At 42.3% G+C, this 21,397-nt stretch overlaps 1 protein-coding gene across 4 annotated transcripts in view; it reads left to right on the top strand.

Annotated features, from left to right (window-relative positions):
- LOC138963830 (neuroglian-like) overlaps positions 1–21,397 on the top strand; it is a 75,581-nt gene that overhangs the window by 27,890 nt on the left and 26,294 nt on the right. For 3 of the 4 annotated variants that reach the window (XM_070335683.1, XM_070335680.1, XM_070335684.1), the window contains exons 12-19: positions 1,240–1,363; positions 6,067–6,250; positions 9,096–9,125; positions 12,258–12,450; positions 13,554–13,785; positions 15,537–15,667; positions 16,091–16,319; positions 16,857–16,979. In XM_070335683.1, the coding sequence (XP_070191784.1) occupies positions 1,240–1,363; positions 6,067–6,250; positions 9,096–9,125; positions 12,258–12,450; positions 13,554–13,785; positions 15,537–15,667; positions 16,091–16,319; positions 16,857–16,979 (1,246 nt within the window). The remainder of the gene's footprint in view (positions 1–1,239; positions 1,364–6,066; positions 6,251–9,095; positions 9,126–12,257; positions 12,451–13,553; positions 13,786–15,536; positions 15,668–16,090; positions 16,320–16,856; positions 16,980–21,397) is intronic. The other variant, XM_070335681.1, reaches the window with a different exon arrangement.

Here is a 21,397-nt window from a genome sequence, read left to right as displayed (position 1 = left end):
TTAATCATAAAAGAATAATTTTTTCATCAAGACAAGATCAGTACAAACCCAGAAGCAGGGTCACGCAAGGGTCGTAGCAGACGACGGTTTACAGTGCATATCGCGGTTCCTCTCAACAGTCAAAAGCCATCGCTAGAGTTCTTGTGAACCACAGCCGTTTTTTTCGTGCCTAAAAACGTGCTATTGTAGATAAGCTCACATCGAGTCGCATTCAAATGACTAACTGACGACTACATTGTGAAAAAGGGAAACTGGATCACACGGGTTCACGATGGCTCAGGGGTAAGATAAACCACGCAAAAATAAATTCTTTGAAAATTGTTCGCTCTTTACGGAGGGCACCTAAGATGTTCTCAATCGGTGAGTGTTTAAATGAAAGGGTGTTTGTACTGTGTGTAAAAGCCTGACCGTATCTGTGATGGTTTACGGGAGGCTTACTGTGCCTTTAATTCAATCGAACCTGTTTATAATGACACCCAATGTACCCACCAAACGTAGTCATTTGAGACAAGTGTTCGAAATGGAAAGGTGAATAGCGTAGACAATAAAATCGTTTTGGGATCTTTCTGAATATAGTTATTGTGGGCAGGTGGTTGCTTTCGACAGGTGGTCGCAGACTACTTCAGTGGCGTCACAGTAGTGGTTTTAACATCTTTACTCATACACACCTGTGTGATATTGGGACTGGGTAGCCGAGTGGTAACGCACTTGCGCTCGGAAGCGAGAGGTTGCGTGTTCAGGCCTGGGTCAGGCCGCAATTTTCTCCCCCCTTTCCTAACCTAGGTGGTGGGTTCAAGTGCTAGTCTTTCGGATGAGACGAAAAACCGAGGTCCCTTCGTGTACACTACATTGGGGTGTGCACGTTAAAGATCCCACGATTGACAAAAGGGTCTTTCCTGGCAAAATTGTATAGGCATAGATAAAAATGTCCATCAAATACCCGTGGGACTTGGAATAAAGTAAACAAATTCCATCTCACGCGGCATTAAGTCTCAGGAAACATGAATACACGCATGCAGGGAAAAAAAACAAATATGGGTAGCGCCGTATGTATGGCAGCTCGCTTTCCCCGGGGAGAAAGCAGCCCGAATTTCCATGAGGGTAACCTCACTGGACTGTAAATCTTATCCAATCCAATCCAATCCAATCCAATCCAATCCAATCCAAAATCCAATCCAATCCAATCCAATCCAATCCAATCCAATCCAATCCAATCCAATCCAATATTAACTGTTACAGGTGCACGTGAAGGGGGGAGAACTAAGGATCAACGCGACGAGCAGCAAGGATACGGGGAAGTACAAGTGCAACGCCACCAACGGTCTGGATAGCGACGCCGTCGAGGTTACTCTCGAGGTCGTAGGTAAGAGGAACACTGTGTGGCATTTGTTTGTGTGTGTGTAGGTAGTCAAAAGCCTCTTTCCCGAGTTGTCCCAAAGCCGGTGTTATCCCGTTTTGCTAATGGTTCACAAATGATTTCTGGTGTAATTACGTACCGCATGTAATACAAAACTGAATGAAACAAAAGTCTGAAGTCTTATCTTGGTTTCTGTGGTGATGGTTGTTTGTATTTGTTGCGCTAGAACAGATAACAACTCTCAAACCGAGGGCCTCGTGACCACCGGATGCCATTACGTCACGCTCTGTGGCATGTCAGGCCTGACAGTATGCTCACACAATCTCAGAGTGCTTCGCGTTGTTTCATCGGTTGACCTAGAAATGATAACCAATTAAAAGCTTTGTTTCTCAGCTTCATTTACATGTAACAGTAAACGGGATCGGACGTTGGCGAGAATACGTGCAAAGCAAATGAAATATATGATATACATTTTTGGAAGTTTTGCGATTTACAATCGATTTCAAAAGGATATTATCAGAAAGAAGAAGTATTCGACTAATTAATGCGGTATTTTTCTTGCCTAAACGTTATTTGTACGCCGAGCACTTTACGGGAGAAAAACGTAAACAAAGCCGTCTGTGCAACCCAGTCACCCTGAGCCGTGATGGCCGAAGCTTGTTCACGGCCCTGTCGAGCGACTGAAGACATCGCTGATTCTCGGCCTCGTCCATGCGAATCATGGAATCTCAAAGCTCTTGTTGGTGAGTACAGTTCTTAAGAATCCTGATTCATATTGTTTTTATCAGTTATAAATAAAATCTGTGCGGATACATGCGAGTAATGCCGATCGCATGTGCAGAGATCGGTCGTCCATTGATGGTGTTCATGTGTGTAAAATGGTAGCTGTGGTTCTCAACAGATTTAATTAAATGTACGTTTCAAAGGAAGGATTGTTGAATGGGCAACTTTGACTGGGCTTTTATATTCATGGTTTCTGAAGGTTTTGTGGTTGTAGCACCTAAATATAAGTGGAAAATCATGGAAAAAGCGAGGTCACGTGACCCGTGGCAAAATCAGCGGTTTTGTGTCGTCTGCTCGATGTCGTTTCAAGGTGTGCTTTGCATGCTGCAACGTTCTCCGGTATTTCGGGTTACAGTTGAGAATTGCCTTTGGCTTCCTTATAAAGAAACGATACCATTACATCAGTTATAACTAACAAGAGGCGAAGCCTTCAAGGCTCCCGTAAGAAATCGACAAACAGTAACACAAACTCAATCACTCCGTCACACATACACACGCACACACACAGTAAGCATAGACACAGTGCAAGAGTGGGAGACGCTAGATCTAGATCTGTCTGTCTGTAGCCTACTCTGCCGTGTGCTGAAACCGAGTAAGTCCACTGACGCTACTTCCGAGAAAAACGACTTTTACTGTTTGATAAAATGTATCAAAAGTGATGATTATCTAGATCAAACCACCGAGATAATAAGATAAATAGCATTAATTTACGTTTAAAACCCGATTTTCATAATAATCTGATGGATGGTTTTGGTTTTGTTGGGCAAATTGTGGACTTACTTGGTTTTACCACTTTACCCCCCAATATCAGATCTAACAAAAAATGCGCAGATCTAAGCAAGCGGACTTACTTGGTTTTACCAGAATATTTGGAAGAAGAAGTGTTGTCAAGAGAAATGACAAAACAGTGAAAATAACACTACGAATTTGCACAAGATGGAAAGATGGAAAGAGAGAGAGAGAGAGAGAGAGAGAGAGAGAGAGAGAGAGAGAGAGAGAGAGAGAGAGAGAGAGAGAGAGGGGTGGGTGGGAGAGACTAGACAGGGAGTGAGAGAGAGTGAGAGAGAGAGGAGAGAATGAGAGAGAGGAGACACAGCAGGGGCGGGGGGGGGGGGGTGGAGGGAGTAGGATGGAGGGAGTGAGAGAAATAAAGGGAGGGAGGGAGATAGAGAGATGGAAAGAGGGGTGGAGAGAGGGAGAAAGAGAGGGAGGGTGAGGGGGGGAGAGCTATGGAGGGAGAGATAAATGGGGAGGAAGAGGGAGGGATGGAAAGAAATAGTGGGATGGAGGGAGAGAGAGAGGAGGGAGGGAGTGAGAGAAGGGGAGGGAGGGAGATAGTGAGGGAGGAAGAAGAGGGGGGAGAGGAAGTGTGGGAGGGATGGAGGTAGGGAGAGAGAGAGGGGAGGGAGGGAGGGAGGGAAAGAGATAGTGGGATGGAGGGAGAGAGAGAGAGAGGAGGGAGGGAGTAAGAGAGGGGGAGGGAGATAAGGGGGGAGGAAGAGAGTAGGAGGGAGAGAGAGGGGGAAGGAGGGAGAGAAAGAGAGTGGGATGGAGGGACAGAGGGGAGGGAGAGAGAGGGAAGGAGAGAGGTAGAGAAAAGTCGATTGTTGGCGGTAGGGAGAGAGGGATGAGGGAAGAGAGCCACTCAAACCTCAAGATTGAGAGTGTTGCTGCAGGTCTGGATGACCTCCGACTTGTAGCTGTGGTGTGTGCTGTTGCCCTGGTCTTCGTCCGAATCACCGGTCCATACTGGGAGCTTCTCCAAAGTGAAGTCAAGTACACAGAGTTCCACAAGTATATCCAGCTCATGATCCACAGGATGGACAAGCAAGTTGCAGAATATCCAGCCTATTCTTCAGCTTTTTACTGTTTTCTTTTCATATTAACAAACTTACATTTTTCTCTGACACTTCAAGGGTTAATTTTGTACGAATGAATTCAAAAATATCTGCGTATACCAGAGTAATTTGCAACTCTAGCTGAACTTTATATTCAAGAACAAAGAAATGTAAGGAAAGAATTCTGTGATAGCACGAGCAATATATATTGTATTAATTGCTGAATTTTTGTAAGTATTTTATTGATGCATTATTTCAGTTGGACGGCAGATTCCAGCACTCTCCTGGACCCTCACTTTCTGGGCATTGATGGGGAATTCGAACTGCAAGGAGACAAAGCAGCCCTGAAGGACAGTATCTACAACTTTGCCAGTCAGCACATCGAAGCAGTCCAGTGTACTCTACGGCAGCTGATGCCAGACATGTGCAGTGTATTGCGCAGGCAGTTGAATGACTTTCTGGAAGATGGTGTGTATAGTGGACAACCAGTTCCCTTCCCAGATGTCCTCAACCACTGCCCACTGACAAATCTGCTCGGTGAAAACATTTTCGGTGACCTGGGCTATGACATTAACAAGCGGCGCAATGCATCTGTCCACCAGAGGTCGTCAACAAATATGCTGAGCCACAACAGGACAACACTGTGGTTGAAGAAGAAACTGGAGACCCAGTCAATTAGCCATCTTCTTGCCTTCGCTCGAAGGAAAGGGAAGTCTTTGCGACACCACAACCGCCAACAAGAGAAAGCGGTGTTGCTGCGACTGAGGTAGAGGCTCCTGGAAAACAAGGCAAAAAAGGCGGCAAAGGAGGCCAGACAGGCAGCAACCAAAACCGAGCTAATAAGAAAGCTGACGGCTGTTGGTGGCCCCTGTGTCATTGCAGAAGATGTTGATGCTCTGGTGATACGACTGAGAAGAGAAAAGAAATCAACCCTCTTGAACGCATTGAAGGACCAAATTCGATACCAGAAAACAGTATTGAATCAGAAGGGCTGCCTTCGACTCACTGGTAGCATTGAGGACCTGACAGCCAGCCTCAAGGCTCATCTGGGCGGCACTAATCTTCCAGCTCCAGATGAAAATTTTAAAAATTTTAAAAAAGCCTTAAAAAATGAAAATTTTCAAACCTGTTTTATTTCTTTGTCTGTGTACATGTGTTTACAGATCTGTCGATGCTGATCATTTTGATGTAAAGTTCATGTTGGTCGGACAGTTAGAAGCTGAAATATATCCTTTTAAAGATTAGAAGTGTTTGAACGGTAAAATTGAACGATTTTCCCAAGTTTGGGTTCTTCAATTCAATTATTTCTTACCCGTAAATTTTGGAGAAAAAAATTGAGCTAAAAGTCTTAGATATGGAGAGGTAATCTGTTCAAAATTAGCTTCATATTTCTTGTTTTGGTTTCACAGTGAGGCTCCAAAGTTGACGATTTCTTATTCTTGAAAAAAGTGAGTTTAAAAGGCCTAAAATTGCACTTTTCAAATGTACATAACTACTAAACTAATTCACCTACAGAATGCAAATTTACATCACTGTGCTCAGAATAAAAAGATCTACAAGACCATGGAAGTTATAACCTTTAACTCTGGAGTTTGAAAAATCACTTTTGAGTACCTAGTGTGAGAGAGAGAGAGAGAGAGAGAGAGAGAGAGAGAGAGAGAGAGAGAGAGAGAGAGAGAGAGAGAGAGAGAGAGAGAGAAGAGGAGAGAGAGAGAGAGAGAGACAGAGAGACAGACAGACAGACAGACAGACAGAGACAGACAGAGAGAGACAGACACAGAGAGAGACGCAGACACAGACAGACACACACGGACGCACGCACGCACGCACGCACGCACATGCAAGCAGGCAGAACAGGAGAGAGAGAGGTGTGTGGTCATGTGCTTTGGGCGGGGTTTGAGAGTGTCTCTCTCTATGTGTGTGTGTCTGTCTATCTGTGTGTCTTTCCGTCTGGCAGTCTGGCTTCACATGGCTCAAAGAAGGAAAATGCAATGGGAAAATGGGGAGAGTTTTAGAATAGAAACTGTACTGAATTGATATTGGAATCTTTCATGAAAACGCTACAATCTTTTTTTCTCCTCCCTCCAGCTCCCCCAGATCCACCCTACAATCTCTCCATCGTTTCATGCGGAGGATCCGACACAGATCTGGAATGGAAGTTCCAGGATTCCATGTCCAATTTCTCTCCCTTGGAAGAGTTCGTGATGGAGTACAACACGACCCATGACCCTGACGTCTGGCTGGAGGCCAAGAGAATTCCCGCTGACAAGAGGTGAGAGGTCAAGAAATAAATGGGTTGTTATTATTACTACTACACCCCGAAGATGGAATATGGTTTCCTGAGTAGTGGGGTATGAACATGTAAAATCCTACATGTAAAATCCCACATGTAAAATCTTCTTGTAAGAATTTTGAGTTTACGTGGGAGTTGTATGTAGCTGTCGATCACATGAGAATTTTTTTTGTTTTTTTGTTTAGGTATATAAACAGACATTGCACTGAAATCAGACTATACATCATCTTGGTATTTATTCTAATTTATAAAAAGACAGCAAGGTTTTTATAAGGGAGGCTACCCCTCCTCTCGCCTTTCTCCCCCTTCCTTACAAAAAAAAATGAATTCTATTATCTTTTTAGCACAAGTCATTCTGATACTTGATGAATCAGTTTTCATGTTGTGCTGTAGCTGAAAAATTCCTTAGACATTAACCCCACTACAACTTTATGGCTCTCACTTTCATAATTTAATGATAGTAAAGGTGTTTAATCACGTATGTTATTCTAGAGAGCAAAGATATACACATGATTGTCTAAAGATGATTGTCTAAAAGAGAGCAGCTAGTGAGGTAGCATGCTAATGACAATTAGGTCTAATTATGAAAGGGGAGTAAGCACTCTAAATATAGTACTTGCAGATAACTCTTACTTACTGTTGTCTAATAGAGTGCTTATCTCCCTTTTATTCTTGGACCTCAAATGAATGTTTAGATCTGCAATAATGATCGTAGGCTGACTCTCTAAGAGGTGGAATATATTGTACAGTTATTAGTCCTTACCTGTGTTAGCGATGAAGTGGAAGAAAGAAAATTGTGAGTAGTTTTAATACTATTTATAACTCTTTGTATGTAACACATTCTTTGCATTATGCTCGGTCATGTACAGCCTCTCTCAACTTCTATTTTTCTTTATTTTCTCTTTTACTGGTTCTGTATGACTACAACTTTATGGCTCTCACTCTCAGTCTTTGTCTCTGCCCCTTTCTTTCTCCCTCTCTCCATCTCTATCTTCCTCCCCCCCTCCCCCCCTCCCCCCTCTTTTTTGGAGTAAACAGAATAACATGCATTGTGTCCAGTTTGTTTGTTGTGACAATATTTCACCACAGGTTTTGTCCTCATTCTTTTTCCTTGTTCTCTTATGTGTGTGGTCCTGTTTCTCTCTACCCCACAGTTTCATCTTCTGTGTCTTACTTCAATCTTTGTGTCTGTTACTGTTTGTATCGCACTTTCTTTCTCTCTTTTTGTCTCAATCTCTATCTCATCTCTCTCTCTCTCTCTCTCTCTCTCTCTCTCTCTCTCTCTCTCTCTCTCTCTCTCTCTCTCTTTCTCTCTCTCTCTCTTTCTCTCTCTCTCTCTTTCTCTCTCTCTTTCTCTCTCTCTTTCTCTCTCTCTCTCTCTTTCTCTCTCTCTCTCTTTCTGTCTCCTTCTCTCTCTCACACAATCTCTCTGTCTTTTTTCTCCCCCCCCCCCCCCCCCCCCCCACTCTCTCTGTGCGAGTTATTTTAATCAGGAGTTGCCGGCCATGTTGTCGATGATTTGAACTAAAGATTTCACCCAGGACAGCTACATATAAAGGGACACCAGGGCTGAGGTGCATGAAGCAAAACTGGGTTTCACCCAACTGTGTGGGAACTAGTTGTGAGTGTGAGATCTGATTGGTTGAAATAAGAACACACACCCAGCGCTGTGGCTTCGTACCACCCATTTGGGATGCACCCAGTTTTACTTCGTGCATCTCAGCCCAGAACTTGTTAAGGCGACTGTATGTGTCCGTGGGGACAATGCAGTCACGTGACCAGCAACTCTTGATTGAAACTTCCCTTTAAGGCAGTCCTAAATTGAGCCCGAAGTCGACTTCGCAAAGTCTTTTTATTGAAAAATCAGTCCTATAGCTCTGTGCGGCCAGCTTTGAGAACCATATTTATCATAGTCGACTTCGCCCAATTAATGACAGGCTTTACCCAAACACCCTTCTACTTCAATGCATTTACACATACAGTGGAACCCCCATTTTAAGACCTCCAAAATGCAGAGAAAGACAGGTCTTAACAAGGAAGAAGTATTAAAACTGAGGTAAATTTACAGAGGTGATCAACAGAAAATCTGAAAAAGCAAGGTATTCTTAAAAGGGTGGAGGTCTTAAATTGGGGGGTGTTAAAAGGGGGGTTCCCCTGTATGTGAGATGATACCCCACCCTCCTACCCTGCCCAGTGGTAACAGCCACAGGTTCTGACCTGGACATCAAAAAACAAGAGTGGTAGGGTACTGGAACATGATCATTTTAACAAAACAAGACATTGACGAGTATGTCGACCAAAAAAGAAGTGAAAGCTTATCTCAGAAAGTGTTGACATAATGTGTTTGTTCTCTGGTATTTAAGCCATCAGAGCAAGAATGTCTTGTTTTAAAATAAATAAAAACATTCCAGTACCTTACCATTCTTGAATTTTGATTCTGTATTCTGGAATGTTAGCTGTCTACACTGAAACCCCCCATGTTAAGACCCCCCAATTACGACTTAAGCCTACCTTTTAAAGCCCTGTTTTCTCAGACTTTTTCTTCATAATGTGTGTAAATTACACCCATGTTAAGACCCCCCAATTACGACTTAAGCCTACCTTTTAAAGCCCTGTTTTCTCAGACTTGTTCTTCATAATGTGTGTATATTACACCCATGTTAAGACCCCCTCCTATTTGAGACTTGATATTCCCAGATTTTTGGATGTCTTAAATTTGGGTTCCACTGTATGTGTTTTTTTAATTTCTGCCCTGGAAATGTTTGATGATGTGATGCGTGTTGTGCGTAAACGGTGTGATGTGACGACTAATGCTAATTTTCAGCGTGTATCAACGATACTCTGAGCACGGCAGGTAAGGCAGCGGAGTGACGGTGACACTGGTGATGAACCAACCGCTAACCCCCCCCCCCCCCCCTCACTATAGCATGGTTTGGCTCGTTACACAAACCCTTTCATTGACCTCCGATCCTGTTTTGTACTGTGCAGTAGAACCTGTTGTGAGTCCACGAAAGGCTGGTCATTTGATAGATGTGGGTCCACGAAAGGCTGGTCATTTGATAGATGTGGGTCCACAAAAGGCTGGTCATTTGATAGATGTGGGTCCACAAAAGGCTGGTCATTTGATACATGTAGATGTGGGTCCACAAAAGGCTGGTCATTTGATAGATGTGGGTCCACGAAAGGCTGGTCATTTGATAGATGTGGGTCCACGAAAGGCTGGTCATTTGATAGATGTGGGTCCACGAAAGGCTGGTCATTTGATAGATGTGGGTCCACGAAAGGCTGGTCATTTGATAGATGTGGGTCCACGAAAGGCTGGTCATTTGATAGATGTGGGTCCACGAAAGGCTGGTCATTTGATAGATGTGGGTCCAAACCAAAAAAAATGTAGAAAAGAGAAAAAGAAAGAAAACAAAGACAACATTTACAAAAAAAGAGAAGCAAGGAAATAACTGAAAATAACATTTACAAAAGGGAGAAAGAAAAAAAAAGTTAAAAAAGAATTAAAAAAAAATTAAAAATTACAACACAAACACAGAGAGAAAGACAAAAGACAAACAAATAAAAAGGAAAAAGACACAATTTACTCTCACGAAAGGAAAGAAGAAAAAATGTAAAAAGAAAGGACAGAAAGAAACTATGTTAAAACATTAAGATAAAACTTGACTAAATGTAAAAAGAAAGGACAGAAAGAAACTATGTTAAAACATTAAGATAAAACTTGACTAAATGTAAAAAGAAAGGACAAAATGTAGAAAAGAGAGAAAGACAGAATGATAAACAGAGACAAACAAACAAACAAATGAACAAGGAAAAATTACAGTTACTGTTCTGGTCTATCGATAACATTATTGTCGTTCACAGTCTTGTCCATGATCAGAAGACCATTTTATTTTATTATCAGCAGCTTCCTATTCTCTACCCTGTCTCCCAATTCCTCCACCCTACCACCTCCCTCTCTCTCCCCAACCCCATCCCACCTGAATTATGGATTGGTGCTTTTTGACTCACAACTTGTTCTAAGTAAAGCCCAGATGGAGAATTATGCCATAAAATGTCTTGCATTTAATAACATGTTCAATCACTGTATTCACAGAATAAGTGTATGCAATCATTGTTTCGTGACATGAATCATATTCATGACATATCACAACGTGTAGTCAACTGGAGTATGTTTTGTTGATGCTGGAAAACCACACCACTTCCTTGGATTGCATAATCTCAGTCTGAGCAAAAAAGAAAAGGGAGGAAAAAAAGTGCTGTGAGTGAAAAGGAAAGAAAAAAAGTGCTGTGAGTGAGAAAGACAAAAAAAGTGCTGTGAGTGAAAAGGGAAGGAAAAAAAGTGCTGTGAGTGAAAAGGGAGGAAAAAAAGTGCTGTGAGTGAAAAGGGAAGACAAAAAGTGCTGTGAGTGAAAAGGGAAGACAAAAAGTGCTGTGAGTGAAAAGGGGAAGACAAAAAAAGTGCTGTGAGTTTTCCCAGCATCAAACTGTAGCATACAGTAACACGTTTACGCATGTCATTTTATCTAACAAGATGCATATTTTGTTGATATTTACAAACCCTATTTATAAATCCTCCATTATGTGGTCTACCTTGGCCTGATGTTCCACGCCACCCATGCAATAGTAATGCTACCTAATTTGCATAATTTGTTTTGACAGATTTTGTTTTAATCAGGTGAAGGCCCATGACTTGCATGGAATTTGTAGACGTACAGTGGGGTTTCACCTTTTCTCATAGACTAGAAGTAGCAATAGAATGAGGAGTCATTTGCAATTTGTGATGTCTGTGTCGTTTTTGCAGGCTTCTTTGTTTTTGTTGTTGTCTGTGTTGGTTTCAGGCGACTGCAGATTAGAAATGGCGTTTTGTTTGGGTGTTTTTAGAGTTGTTGGCTTTATGATGCTATTTTTACCCCAATGGTCTGCAGGATTTTATTTTTTGTTGTGAAGAGGACCTTTTTATTTCACACCCATGCTGAAATGCTTAAAAACAAGTATGCAACTTAAAGAGAACAAAAAGGATCAAAGGGAACGAAAAATTATGTGGAGAAAATGAAATTAAAAAAATGAAAGAAAGAAAAAAACAGAAAAGAAAACAAAGCTTGAGCATAGTTTAGCTTTTGGATAGAGCTAAACATTTTTAAAGTGTTTTGTTTTTGTTTCATTTTGTTTTTGTTTTCCACCTAAGGTTTACATGTATATATTTCAATGTTGAAGGAATAAACTAAGTAAAACAAAATACTCCTTTGTGTGTCTACAGTGATCAGCGTAGCTAGGTGCTGATCTTAGATCTGTGATGTATGGTAAGCAGCTCTCAAAGCAAGCTGTGCCATTTTCATTTTGTTCAGTTTTTTTCATTGAATACTTTATTCTTTCCAGCATCTTTTGTGTTAGAACAATTGTAATTTCTGTACCTAGTTTTAGTTTAACAATCTGTTGTTTTCATATATATTAGATTTGTTTAGATTTTACTAAGCTGTATAGCCGTAATGTGTTTATGTACATGTAATCCCTATTCAATCTGATGGTGTGACATTTGACCACTTCAACACGTAAAAGGCAACCCCACACTTTGCGACTCCAGGATGGGCGACGCTAAGTAACTCTTATCCATGAAAGGTGATGGTTAAGCCATTTAATCCGTCAATTAACTTTTGGGGAATTTAATTAAAACTATATTGGGTTAAACTAATTCAGGAAGGAAGGGTTTATATTTCATTTACGTCTATACTAAGAAATGTTGTTGCTTTGATTGGTGTCAGAAAATGGCACCAGACGAGTGATCACTAAAGTGATGCATGGGATTTGCGTCCTGTTCTCCCATTACGTACGGGGTCACCTATTGAGGGGTCGCCTTTTACGGATGAAAATGGTCAAATTAATTTCATCCCCGTTGAATGGATGATTCTTGAAAAAGAACTAGCTTTTATTTGTTTTCCCTGTTAATCTTGTGTTAAAAATATTTCTCTGAAATCTTTTGCAGACAAATGCAGTTCAAGATGTCTCCATGGTCTGCGTATAGCTTCCGCGTGCGAGCAAGAAACCAGATGGGGTTGAGCGAACCGAGCAAGCATACTCACACGCAGTGCAAGTCGGCGGAGGCGCGACCCTACAGGAACCCCAGCGGAGTGGAGACGGTTGAAGAGAAGACTGGCTATCTTGTCATCAAGTGGGAGGTCAGTTGTTGCAAACTTAAAGCTGAAGATGATCTATTGAAATAGCTTTTGACAAAAAAAAAACTACCGTACTTTCCGGGTGACAAGGCGCTACAGCGCATAAGGCGCACCCCCTTCTTTTTAACAAAAATTGTAATCCAGTCACCCATTGGGCGCAGGGGGCCGATAGGGCGCACCAAAATTGAAAAAGTATACCGGTAACAAACGGTCGAAGAATGAAAATAAGCCGCACATCAAAGGAAGAATACAGAGTGGAAATGACCCAGTTTTTGCCATTAGAGGTGGTTCCCCTGTCATATCTGAGAGAGGAAACACTTCCTGCACCGGGGTCAGTGACCGGTCAGTGACCGAGTTTAACAGAGTGGAAATATGTGTGCTCTGTGTGTGCGGCGAGATCAAAGACATTGTGATAGCTGGGTGGCTTGAGAGCTCGAGGAAACTTGGCCAGGGCAGTACCTAGTAGCTGAAACATGCATTATCACAAGTTGTTTGACTGGTACTCAGGCGGTCTCTTTGATTTTTTTCGTATTTCATACACGGATTAGGCGCTTCGTTATACAAGACGCAGGGGTCGAACTCGAGGAAAAAAGTTGCGCCTTATGACCCGGAAAGTACGGTATGTTCAAACATTTAGTCAAAACTTGATGTAATGTAAAAACAGGTAGGGACTTACCACACATCAGCTTGGCTCCATCTTGGACTAAGGTATGCACACACACACACACATAGACGCACACAGGTACTCACACACACACACACACACACACACACACACACACACACACACACACGCATAGATGCACACATGCACGTACACATGCACGCATTTATGCCTTCACACGCACTCACACACACATGCACACACACAAACACATGCACAAACGCATGCACACACACACAAACACACACCCACACACAAACACACAAACACATACACCGCAAGTGGGTGCAAGCATGCACGTATGTACGCACACACACACACACACACACACACACACACACACACACACACACACACACACACACACACACTACCACTACCACCTTCCAGCCCCTCTCTGGCATCCATAAAGCTATATATATTTATATAATATATCTTGCAGCCAATGCCGCTGATTGAGCACCACTCTGACAACTTCCATTATAACGTCACCTGGAAGAAGGCGGGAGACGATAAGGTCAACTCGGTCGAGATCCACGACTGGCGACAGGACCGTCACGAGGTCAAGGTCGACGGAGTTTATGAACCTTATGTCGTGTCTGTCCTCGCACGCAACGCTCTGGGTGACGCCATCGTTGATCCTTTGGAAGTTCCTGGATTCTCTGGAGAAGCACGTCAGTATACACATGCATCTGTGTGTGTGTGAGAGAGAGAGAGAGAGAGAGAGAGAGAGAGAGAGAGAGAGAGAGAGAGAGAGAGAGAGAGAGAGAGAGAGAGAGAGAGAGAGAGAGAGAGAGAGAGAGAGAGAGAGAGAGTATGAGACTAAGACTGAACTTTATTTTACAATGATAAAGATTTAAGGCTGAGAGAGAAAAAGAGAGAGAGACAGAGATAGATCAATGTTTTGTATATAATAATGTGCGTTCAATGCATGCTAGTGTGGATGTGAGAACGTATTCCACTGAATGCATGTGTGGATGTGAGAACGTATTCCACTGAATGCATGTGTGGATGTGAGAACGTATTCCACTGAATGCATGTGTGGATGTGAGAACGTATTCCACTGAATGCATGTGTGGATGTGAGAACGTATTCCACTGAATGCATGTGTGGATGTGAGAACGTATTCCACTGAATGTATGTGTGGATGTGAGAACGTATTCCACTGAATGCATGTGTGGATGTGAGAACGTATTCCACTGAATGCATGTGTGGATGTGAGAACGTATTCCACTGAATGCATGTGTGGATGTGAGAACGTATTCCACTGAATGCATGTGTGGATGTGAGAACGTATTCCACTGAATGCATGTGTGGATGTGAGAACGTATTCCACTGAATGCATGTGTGGATGTGAGAACGTATTCCACTGAATGCATGTGTGGATGTGAGAACGTATTCCACTGAATGCATGTGTGGATGTGAGAACGTATTCCACTGAATGCATGTGTGGATGTGAGAACGTATTCCACTGAATGCATGTGTGGATGTGAGAACGTATTCCACTGAATGCATGTGTGGATGTGAGAACGTATTCCACTGAATGCATGTGTGGATGTGAGAACGTATTCCACTGAATGCATGTGTGGATGTGAGAACGTATTCCACTGAATGCATGTGTGGATGTGAGAACGTATTCCACTGAATGCATGTGTGGATGTGAGAACGTATTCCACTGAATGCATGTGTGGATGTGAGAACGTATTCCACTGAATGCATGTGTGGATGTGAGAACGTATTCCACTGAATGCATGTGTGGATGTGAGAACGTATTCCACTGAATGCTAGTGTGGATGTGAGAACGTATTCTTGTGTCTGTGCACCGAATGCATGTGTGTATGCGCAATCGTACATCGCTCAATGTTAAGTGAGAGGGAGAAAATATACTTGTGCGCGCGCGCATGTGTGTGTGTGTGTGTGTGTGTGTGTGTGTGTGTGTGTGTGTGTGTGTGTGTGTGTGTGTGTGTGTGTGTGTGTGTGTGTGTGTGTGTGTGTGTGTGTGTATGTGTGTGTCAGTGTGTGTGTGTGGTGTTTTTTCCAGTGTGTGTGTGTGTGTCAGTGTGTGCCCCACGTGTCAGTGTGTGTGTGTCAGTGTCAGTGTGTGTGTGTGTGTGTGTGTGTGTGTGTGTGTGTGTGTGTGTGTGTGTGTGTGTGTGTGTGTGTGTGCACTCGCGCCTCCTTGCGTCTATGTCAATGTTTGTGTCTGCGTGCATAATGCACGTGTATGTATGTGCAAATATGGTAAGATCAGAAAACTTTAATGTCCATTTTCATTTTATATAAACATAGACATTCTTCTTTTGGCACCACATCGCATTTCCAATAACACAAGCACACAATCAACAAGCATAATCGAACGTAAATACACTACTAAGATAATGCATCACTCAATGCTAATCTGAATGCATATATTATGTATGTACAGGTCCGAAAGTAGTGCCCGAGAACTTTGAGATCGACCCCGACGTCCCAGTGACGTCCACTAGCGCAGGGTTCCGCTGGGATCCAGTGGACACAAGCCAGGAAGCCATGAATGGAAAGTTCCAGGGCTACAAGGTGCGTTCATCACAGCTGCCAACGTTTTCTGTTTCTTCTTCTTCATTTGTGGGCTGAAACTCCCACGTTCACTCATGTTTTTGCGAATTTAAACACATTTTAAGACCTCCTTTTTAAGACCGGAGAAAACAGGGTCTTAAAAAGGAGGAAGTCTTAAATTGGGATGAGTTTTTGGGGATTTCAAAAGGGGGTTTTCATTGTACCAAAATAGTGGGAGGTGCCAGTAATCAAACACATGAACAGTTTCACACAAGCTTCTCCCTCCCTTCCACATCAAATAACCAAGGGGAAGGAAGCGCTGTAAATGCATACGACATGGAAAATGGAGTAGGCGAGAGTTATACGGAACTAATCTCCTGGCACCTGAGAGAATAACAGGCATTGAAATGAACAATTTAGCGACTTTCATCCTCCCGTGCTCAGATCCGCTACTGGAAGAAAGACCAGTTTAACACCACTCTGCACGAGGAGCTGATCATCATTCCAGCATCTCGCCGGCGTCGCGCAACGCCGCTGGGCTACAACAACAAGGTGCGCGGCAAGGTGTCGGGTTTGCCGTCGTATTCGGAGATCGAATCCGATGTTGTCGCCATCAACAACTACTTCAGCTCCAACAGCAGCAACATCGTCAACTTCTCTACGCCAGAAGGAGGTGAGGAAGGGGGAGATGGGGTGGGGAGGGGAGGGATGATTGCATGGGTTTTCTAGGGAAGGTGGGGAGGGGGAAGGATTATTGCTTGTATCTTGGGGGGGGGGGGGGGGATTTTTGTTAAGCAGAAAAGGGCATGGAGGTGGTCATAGTATGTGAGTGTGTGTGTGTGTGTGTGTGTGTGTGTGTGTGTGTGTGTGTGTGTGTGTGTGTGTGTGTGTGCGTGCGCAGTTGTTTAGGATGTGGGGATGGGTGGCATTATTATGTGTGTGTGTGTGTGTGCGCGTGCGCAGTTGTTTATGATGTGGGGATGGGTGGCATGTGTTTTTCCCCTTTGTGGGTACCTGCGTGTGTGTTATTATATTATATATTGTAATTATCTGAAGTTTGATAACTTGTACATCCAGTTCCAACAGTCCAAAATGTAGCTGGCAGTGAATGTGTGCTTGTTGCATTAGATACTTATCCCCTGTATGGTCTAACTGATTACTGATTGCTGTGATTGATAAAACTAATTATTTGTGGTGTGTGATTTGACAGTGCCTTCCAGAGTGGAGTACCTGGAAGCCCTGTTCCGCGGTTCAGCGCATTTCTTGCTGGAGTGGGGACCGCCCATCGAGCGGAACGGGGAACTGACCGGATACCAGTTGGGCTACCAGAAAAGTAGGCGTCTTTGTATTGTCAGTGAAAATGTTTATACATGTAGTACTGTAATCTATGTATGGATATTTTTGTCAGTTCAGTGACCCCCCCCCCCCTTTTTAAAACACTCCAATTTAAGACTTAAGTCCTCCTTCTTAGACCCAGTCCTTTATCATATGTTCTCTTCATAGCCTCTATAGGTTTACCTTCATTTGAAGGTTGTGTGTGAGAGAGAGAGAGAGAGAGAGAGAGAGAGAGAGAGAGAGAGAGAGAGAGAGAGAGAGAGAGACAGAGAGAGAGGGAGAGGGAGAGGGAGACAGAGAGAGAGAGACTGAGAGAGAGAGAGAGTCTTAACTCATTGTCTCCCAGGTACGCATCAGGGGCGGACCTAGTTGTGGATAAGGGGGGGGGGGTTCCAATTTGGAGCAGGGGTCCAGGGGCCGCTTAGGCCCCGGTGGAGTCCAGGGGCTAAGCCCTGGTGGGGGGTCTGGGGGGCTTTGCCCCCCAGATGCTGAAGGAATTTTATTTTTTTAGGTCAATCGGAGGCTTCTCCTTTGAGTTTCTCGTCAGTTTCAAGCATGTTGCATTTGGAAGGAAGGAAAGCACAAGCCCTTTATTATTTTACTGAAAAAAAAAAATTTAAAAAAAAACCGATGGGGGGGGGGGGGGGGGGTTCTGGGCACCCAGGAACCCCCCCCTAGGTCCGCCCCTGCGCATATATCCGTACCCACTCATATGGCTCTATCTGACCAGATACGGATATATCCGCTCAGACTGTTAGCTTCAGTCGCTTCCTGTAACGTCCATCTAACGCCTGCATTCCAGCGTGTTGATACACAGTTTCTACACAGTTACTAAAATTCTGAGTGACCTGCTGCAGCACAGCTGGTCTCGGCTAAAAAAAAACTTGGTCAACATAGGTGGGGTAGAAAGTGTTCAAATGGAGGTACGTGTATATTCACAGAGGCTCTGAACAAAAAAATAAAGAAAGCACGGTCTAAACAGCTGGTGAAGTCTTGGGGGGTGTGTTCTACTGTTTTCTTTTTTTTGGCACAGTTCATACACATTGTACATATGAACCTCAGTATGTATATTGTCTGTTACACACATTTGTATGTGTTCTTTCACAGCACCTTTGCTTAGAGTTGAATTGGTTAGTTGCATGCCTCGGCGGCTGTTAAATTCACTGCGTACTTTGTAGTTTCAGTTAAATGCCATTGCGGTCTTACAGAGCTCTGTAAATGTGGCTTTTTTTCCTCTCATTTGAATTTTTATTGGAATATTGTAGCTGATAATTTGTATTGGAATATTGTAGACGACAAGAAAACAACTGCTTTGAAAATTGTTTTTCTTTGTTGCACTATGTAAGCTTCTGTGTTGTAGATTTTTGATTATTAATTCACATTACAGCAAAAGAAGCTGTCTACACCTACGATTGTACAGGGAAACTGCTAATTTAAAAATCAATTTTCACTTCTTGGACGAAGTTGATCGTGATCTCAAATCTAATGCAAGTAGCAAATTATTAGTACTGTATGAAAATAAAAGATGGTGTTTTTGCCTTTGATTTTACTATTTTAACGCCGCGTGTCTATTGTTGTGGTAATGAATAAATGATGGATCAGGGAAACAGGCACAGTGCTGTGTGGTAATTAACTAAGAAGTCAAAAACAAAAGCGAGTGGATGAACAAACAGATAATACTGGGATATTTATGAACAGAAAATGAATTCAGCTCAGTATAGTGCTTTTTTTCCAATAATTAATTTCTGTTTCATATTATCTTATTATTATTTGTTGTACTTCGGCTTCAAAGGCCAGTGGATCAACAGACTAGTGATGGTTTTGTTTTGTTAAATGAAGAAACGTTCAAATACTAATGCTTATTTATCTATTTAATTTTTGGAACATGGCAGCCTATCTGTTTAAAAAAATAAGGTTTTTTTCCTGTTTTTTGTTGTAGTTGGTTGTAAGTATACTGTTCCGGTGGTAAGAAAACAGTTTAATTGTTTGCATCTGCATCTTGCATGTTAGTAGGATAAATAAAGTTTGATAGGAAACAAAGGTTAATCTAATCAATAAGAATAAGGATCAAGAGTCTCAGATTTGTTTTAATTAAATACTAAAAAGCATAGTTTCCTTAAACCGTATGATTTGAGAGTGCTGCTCACATATAGGCTTAAATAGTAGGAGCATGTCGCTCGCAAAGGCTTAGAAAGGGGATGCTTGCATTGGTTTGATACGGTGTAACCCAAAAACAATTTAAATACTTTCTTTCTCATGTAATCATGCAACCACGTCAGCCATGACGCTCTTTTCATGTTTCTTCAACTTGAGCAGATACAAACATTCAACATCCTGGCTGCCTTCTTTGCAGAGTGGGAATTTTGTTGTTCAATTAATTTTGTAACTGCCATTTAGCATGGGTGGGATTCTTCCGGTATATGCCGGAAATCCGGATTCGATGATGGCCTCTTTTTTTCTCTCTTTTTTTTGTTTTGTTCGGTTGAGGTTCAGGATTGATGACATTTTTTCAGTCCCACCCATGCACTAGTGTCGACATTGGAAATTCATTCAGCAAAACGACTAGGTTTTTGTATGTGTCCAAGTGGAGGGATGCTCTTCTCCTTTAATTAAAGTAAAAGCCTTGACAGATCTGTGGTGGTTTGCATGCTAGCTCATACAGGAAGGAGTATCTGAAAGTACAGTATTAAGAAAGCGAAAAGCTATCAGTGCATGTACTCTTAGTATACTGCGACTTTGGGGGCATGCTAGATTTCTCTCAAGACTCAAATGCTTGAGTTTGCTGCTTGGAAAGCCACAGAAACACACTGTCAGCCATCGGAACTCATGCGCAGTGAGCTTCCCAGTTGAAAAATGTTCAAGGCAAAATGCATGCTATTAAGAAACATTTTTGGTGTGTGCTACAGTAGAGAACCGTGAAATGCATCTGCCTGCTTGACAGCCTGCACAACTTAAGTCCTTTTGTTGGACGATGTTTGAGAAAGAGTGAGTCGAGGCTCAACTTAAGTCCTTTTGTTGGACGACATTTGAGAAAGAGTGAGGCTCAACTTGAGTCCTTTTGTTGGACGACATTTGAGAAAGAGTGAGGCTCAACTTGAGTCCTTTTGTTGGACGATATTTGAGAAAGAGTGAGGCTTATGTTCAACCATTATATTGCCACTGAGTAGTTTGAAAATCTAGCTACTGTTGTAGAACGAGCACAGGGTCTATATCCCAGCTCAGCTAGCCTGTCATATTTGATCGTTTCCAGGGGGGATAATGTGCAATTGCACCCTTTGTAGAAAAGAAGAACAAAACACTGTGTGTGCTGCTTACATTGGCTTGAAAAACACAACACAGAGAGAACAAAAAAGTGGCTAGAGTACGTACTTTCTGAACAATATCACAAATATAACAGATTACAAGAAACAACAAGAAGAAAAACAACTTAAAATTCTTCTGTATAGTTATACTATCTTCAGCTTCAGCAACAAAATCTGTATGTGTGATACCCCCCGCGGGTTAGGGGGAAGAATTTACCCGATGCTCCCCAGCATGTCGTAAGAGGCGACTAACGGATTCTGTTTCTCCTTTTACCCTTGTTAAGTGTTTCTTGTATAGAATATAGTCAATTTTTGTAAAGATTTTAGTCAAGCAGTATGTAAGAAATGTTAAGTCCTTTGTACTGGAAACTTACATTCTCCCAGTAAGGTCATATATTGTACTACGTTGCAAGCCCCTGGAGCAAATTTTTGATTAGTGCTTTTGTGAACAAGAAACAATTGACAAGTGGCTCTATCCCATCTCCCCCCTTTCCCCGTCGAGATATAACCTTCGTGGTTGAAAACGATGTTAAATACCAAATAAAGAAAAGAAAGATGTATGTGTGATGCAGGCTTTGTGAATGCTGCAAAGAAACAGGGAAGAAAATATGTAAGCAATAAATATAAAATGAGGAAAATCATAATTTCGAACGTGACAGTTATGTTTTATATGTATCATCATTGCATTGAACTGATTCAAATTCTGTTTAAACCAAGACTAAAAGTACAATCAAGACAAAGCAAGGTTGGATTGGAAGACAAATCTTCAGGTATTTGAGCATGTCAGATTTGTTTTTTAATTGATTTTGATTTGCTGATTAGTTTTGAGTGTTTGATAGGGGAGATAAAAAAAAGGGTGATGGGGGTGGGGACTACTAATGTCTGATGAAGTTGCAGGTTTGTTCAGTAGTCAGTACTAATACTAACAAGTACAAAGTTACAAAGATATTTAATAATATATTTGATACAGGGGTGATCTAAACTCTGCATTCAAACTGTGTGGGCCTTGCTCTAAGTCTTGCTGTATTTTTCTTCTCGTCTTATAAACATTTTCTGAACTGAGGTAGAAATGTAGTATTTTGCATCTTCTTGCTTAAAAAATTCTCTCATTCTC

Source organism: Littorina saxatilis, linkage group LG4, assembly GCF_037325665.1.
Source record: "Littorina saxatilis isolate snail1 linkage group LG4, US_GU_Lsax_2.0, whole genome shotgun sequence".
Classification (NCBI taxonomy): domain Eukaryota; kingdom Metazoa; phylum Mollusca; class Gastropoda; order Littorinimorpha; family Littorinidae; genus Littorina; species Littorina saxatilis.
The sequence above is the reverse complement of the archived record's forward strand: the minus strand, read 5'-3'. Positions and strand labels throughout refer to the sequence as shown.